Source organism: Engraulis encrasicolus, chromosome 2, assembly GCF_034702125.1.
Source record: "Engraulis encrasicolus isolate BLACKSEA-1 chromosome 2, IST_EnEncr_1.0, whole genome shotgun sequence".
Taxonomy (NCBI): Eukaryota; Metazoa; Chordata; class Actinopteri; order Clupeiformes; family Engraulidae; genus Engraulis; species Engraulis encrasicolus.
The window spans coordinates 33,461,017-33,466,016 of NC_085858.1; the positions used below are offsets into that span (position 1 = coordinate 33,461,017).

Here is a 5,000-nt window from a genome sequence, read left to right on the forward strand (position 1 = left end):
TGTATGCACTGTGTAAACAAGGTCATCCGAGACACAGACTGAAACCGGCAAACTTAGGAAATCCAGATTTGGAGAAGAATGTAATATACACTTGAACTCTTGGTCCCCTTGGCTAATTTGGTAGGATTTCCTGTTAGTTGAGGAGTTGGCCCAATATTCCAATGCTACCTTTTTTAAAAATAGGGTATTTTATTTCATGAAGGCACAATAGGTGCTCACTCAGAGATGATAAGAAGATGGCAAGTCAGGTGACTTGATTTGTACGACTGCATAACTCAACCCAAAGCTATCCTGGGCTCAGACCGCCAAATCGGAAACCACCATTTAAAATTGGCATGGATTGAAATCCATTACAGTGTAAAACGGATGCTCCAGATTAGTCGAATATTCCACATTTACGTAGTCCTGTGTCTGGATCCCTCAGTAAAACTACTGTTGAGGATGAATCCACTTAATGTTGACTGAGAGAGAGAGAGAGAGAGAGAGAGATAGAGAGAGAGAGTGTGTGTGTAGTATGTGTGTGAGCTGCATTTGTGCAGTGTGTGTGTATATGTGTGTGCGTGCGTAGTGTAGCGTGCGTGCATAGTGTAGCGTGCATGCGTGCGTGCGTGCGTGCGTGCGTGCGTGTGCGCGCGCGTGTGTGGATGGCAGAGTAAAAGGTGGATTTCCCAGCCAGGGCAGTCACATTAAGTGGGCTAGAGGTCCCTGGCTAATGCCTGTCTGCTGAGCGATAGCTGCCCCATGTGCTTCCCATCATATGCACTCTAATAGGACCATTTAACAGCCAATTCAGTGTCTTCTCTATGTCCCATTGTCATCCGGAGGAGAAAACGCATCACATGGACTCACTCACATGGAGAATCATCATCATCTCTGTAACTCTGCCTTCTGTGTGTGTGTGTGTGTGTGTGTGTGTGTGTGTGTGTGTGTGTGTGTGTGTGTGTGTGTGTGTGTGTGTGTGTATGTGGTTACGTCACAAATTAGAAAAAGAGAATGACCATTTTGTCTTACGGCAAACATTCTGTGTGTGTGTGTGTGTGTGTGTGTGTGTGTGTGTGTGTGTGTGTGTGTGTGTGTGTGTGTGTGTGTGTGTGTGTGTGTGTGTGTGTGTGTGTGTGTGTGTGTGTGTGTGTGTGTGTGTGTGTGTGCGTGCGTGCGTGCGCGTGTGTGTGTGTGTGTGTGGTTACGTCACAGAATTAGAAAAAGAAAATGAGCATTTTGTCCTACAGCAAACATTCTGTTCCATATTAACAGGGAAAGGGGCAGGGAATGTCTAGACAGAGCTGCTAAACATTGTAAACACTCAACGTTCATTTCTAGTTTCATGAGTAAGCACCAGACTTTATGAAGACATGGAAATACAGCAGTAGTGGGAAATAAACTTCAAAAATAAAAGTTGATACTAGCATATAGATTGATCCCAAGGCGAAATTAAGGTGTCAAGTAGCAAGCATACATACATACATAAATACAGAAGACATTACACATAACTGTTTAACATACTGTATGTGTAAGGATGTGTGATCAATAAATGATACTCTACTCTACTCTACTCTAGATAATACAGCATTGCAGGCATATTTGGGTGACACTAGGGAGTTGGGGGGTTGAAAGGTTCAAGGTTGGAATCCCATACCACTAGGAAGAATGTGGGTGGGGGAGTAAAACAAACAACACTCTCCTGCACCCCAACCCTATGGCTGAAGTGCCCTGGTCAAGGCATCTAACCCCATATTGCTTCAGGGGCTATTGCTTAATATTGACAAGACAAGGTCTCAATAAATGTGTCAGTTTAACATAATGCAGTGTAGTGTGATGTAATAGCATTTAATGTGTGCTGTAAGTGCCTTCGTGTTATGCCACAACCATCTTAACCGTTCTAAATCCTACACAAAAAACACACATGTCTGAGTAATGTAATGTAATGTTATGTATTGTAATGTACTGTAATGTTATGTAAACTGACCTGTATATGGGACCCAGCAGCATCTCTGAGAAATGTAATGCTATGTACTGTAATGTAATGTAATGTACTGTAATCAGTGTTGGGGGTAACGCGTTACAAATAACGCGTTAGAGTACTCTTAAGGGTTTTTTTCAGTAACGAGTAACTTAACGCGTTAGTTTTGCTAATTCAGTAATTAGTAACTCGTTACTTGCCAAACTAAGCACTCGTTAGTACTCCGTTACTTTAAGAATGTCCCGGCCTCGATAAAGAAAATTATTAAAGTCCTTTCGTCAGATGCGCTGCTGTCTGTGCTCCTGGCCCTTCTCGTTCTGTTTGTGTGTGGGTGTGGTGTGTGTGGGTGTGTGCGCGCGCACCTGTTTGCGTATGTCACTCCCGGCAAGATGGCAGAGAAGACAGCTTTAGATACGTGGAGGTACGCGCATTACTTTGAGTTTCACAGCGAAAAGGACGACAAGAACATACTGGTAAAGTGCCATCTGTGTGTCGGTGGAAAAATCCTGTCAATGGCAAAAAAAATCAACCTCGAATTTAAAAAAACATCTGGCCTCAAAACACCCCTGGTTGGTTTGGGCTTGCTTATACCAGTAGCCTACTTAAGCTATGAGAAACACTGAACACAAAGAAGTGAACCTTCTGTGGTGCTTGGTCAGATGAGTGCATTGGGGATAGGCTATGTTTGCTGTTTTATCGGAGCTGGGCGCGCGCACGAGAGAGAGAGAGAGAGCGGATACATCAGTTGCCAGGATGATTTTACTTATGTCCAAACAGCCAACAAAACTAAAACAACCAAATCCAAGTGTTTAATAATCACATCAGCATGACTCACCTACACTGCCCCTTACATTGGTGGAGGTTGCAAAGATAACTCTAACTTTCTTGGTAATCCACTATTAAAACCTTTCGATGGATAATGGTTGGCAGTATTCCTTGCTGTGTGTTCTTTTGGCAGCGGTGATTGTCAATAAAAAAAATAAGCAGAGCTTTTGTTAAACTTTCGTGTGTGCTCTACATTCCCGCGGCACGCTGCAGGGAGCACTGAAGCACCATTCAATGCTGATCGAAGTCGGTGAAAGCGCATACGACCCTACCCGCGCTTTCAGATGAATAAGTGGCAACGCTTGTTGTAGCCTATGTTCCCGCGGCAACCTGGCTTCTTTGCATCGCTGTCTGCTCAGCGAAATGATTAAATGATTAACCGTTTTGGACGGTTTGGTGAGACCTTACTCAACCTCGGCTACTTCTTCCGCTCGATTTTCAGTGCTGCGCTGTTGCTTGGAACTCCAGATTTTGCAACATTCACGCGCATGTCAAATATTAATATTGGTCAAGGAAATATTGGTGTAGGGAAACGCTTTATTGCATTATTACAGCGAGGGTTGTGTTTAAGTTTGATATTGTCCACGGGTTTTGACTTGGATTTATTTTTCAAGTCCTTCATTCATTTATTTTACAAAAAGTTACCCGGGCCACGGCCCCCCTGGCCCGGCCGTTTCCGCGGTCCATGTGAGTGACCATTTTCTTATTTCGGGAAAAAAACACATGTCTAGCTTCTGTACAAGTGAAAGGTGGAAGGTTGAATCTGCTCTCTTGGGTAACAGTAATACACACCTCTGCATCTTGTTACAAAACAACGGGCATCTACAATTATTGTCTATGATTTCCTTTAGATCGATAGATATATTGCGCAACTTTCGGGACCCCCCCGCGCGCCGCTCCCCACAGGCATTTTGTTGGTAACGCAGGAGTACTCTAACGCGTTATTTTTATTAATGGGTAACGTAGTAACGTAACGGATTACTTTTAATTGATACTAACGCAGTAACGTAACTAATTACTTTCAAAAGTAACTATACCCAACACAGTCTGTAATGTAATGTAATATAATGCATTGTATTGCAGTGTATTGTAATGTAATGTATTGTATTGTAATCTGACCTATACATGAGGTCCAGCAGCATCTCTGGGTCCTGTTGGTGCTCCTTCATCTTCACCGTGTCAGTCAGGATCATGTGCAGGTTGAACACCAGATCCTGGACCTGAGAGAGACACGCATGCACGCACGCACGCACGCACGCACGAACACACACAAGCACAACATTAAGAACAGATCTGCGGTTCTGATGTGAAAAACTGGATTTTATTTAATAAAGTGCCAAGGTCCTCTCCCATTGACACACTGGATAGTGAAGTACAGGAGCTCAGAGGAAATCTAGACTTTTCTCAGATCTAACTGGTCTGTTGGTAGCCATTAGGTTCAGTAGGCCCCATCTGTACAGCTCTAACAGGTGTGTGTGTGTGTGTGTGTGTGTGTGTGTGTGTGTGTGTGTGTGTGGGCGGGCGGGCAACGGGCCTACAGCGTGCTCCGCCATGGCTCAGCTCAACCCAGCGGAGGCCCAGAGGTATGAGGTATGCCTGTGATCAGTGCAGTCAGATGGGTCTGATTAGCACACGGGGGCAACAACAGATCCTATGGCACAACCAAAAGAGCTGCTCTCCATTATGAGTAGAGGGCTTTGGTCTCAAGTGCTTTGAACTAGGGTGGATCTCTCTCTCTCTGTCTCTCTCTGTCTCTCTCTGTGTCTCTGTCTCTGTCTCTGTCTCTGTCTCTGTCTCTCTCTCTCTCTCTGTCTCTCTGTCTCTCTGTCTCTCTGTCTCTCTCTCTCTCTCTCTCTCTCTCTCTCTCTCTCTCTCTCTCTCTCTCTCTCTCTCCTTCTGGTATGTCAAGTGCTGTACTCTTTTCTCTACTGTGCTTACTCTCCCTTACTCTTCACCACTGCTGTTATCATGCTGTACCACACCCAGCGATGCTTCAAACATGTTGTCCCTGTAACAGGAATGGACATTTTAGACTAGAAAAAAAATAGTAAAAAGTGGATGGTACATTTGGACACAATATAATAACTTACTATCAAGGGGCTGGTGTTTGTGTGTCCCTAGGTCTGATAAAGGTATCATAGTCAGATATGCTTCAGGTGGTCCCACGCACGCACGCAGTCACGCACGCAGTCACACACGCAGTCACTCACGCAGT

General features: G+C 44.5%; 1 protein-coding gene across 6 annotated transcripts in view; it reads right to left on the reverse strand.

Annotated features, from left to right (window-relative positions):
* LOC134437622 (dedicator of cytokinesis protein 7-like) overlaps positions 1–5,000 on the reverse strand; it is a 122,236-nt gene that overhangs the window by 29,006 nt on the left and 88,230 nt on the right. For all 6 annotated transcript variants that reach the window (XM_063187111.1, XM_063187135.1, XM_063187129.1 and 3 more), the window contains one exon: positions 3,905–4,005. In XM_063187111.1, the coding sequence (XP_063043181.1) occupies positions 3,905–4,005 (101 nt within the window). The remainder of the gene's footprint in view (positions 1–3,904; positions 4,006–5,000) is intronic.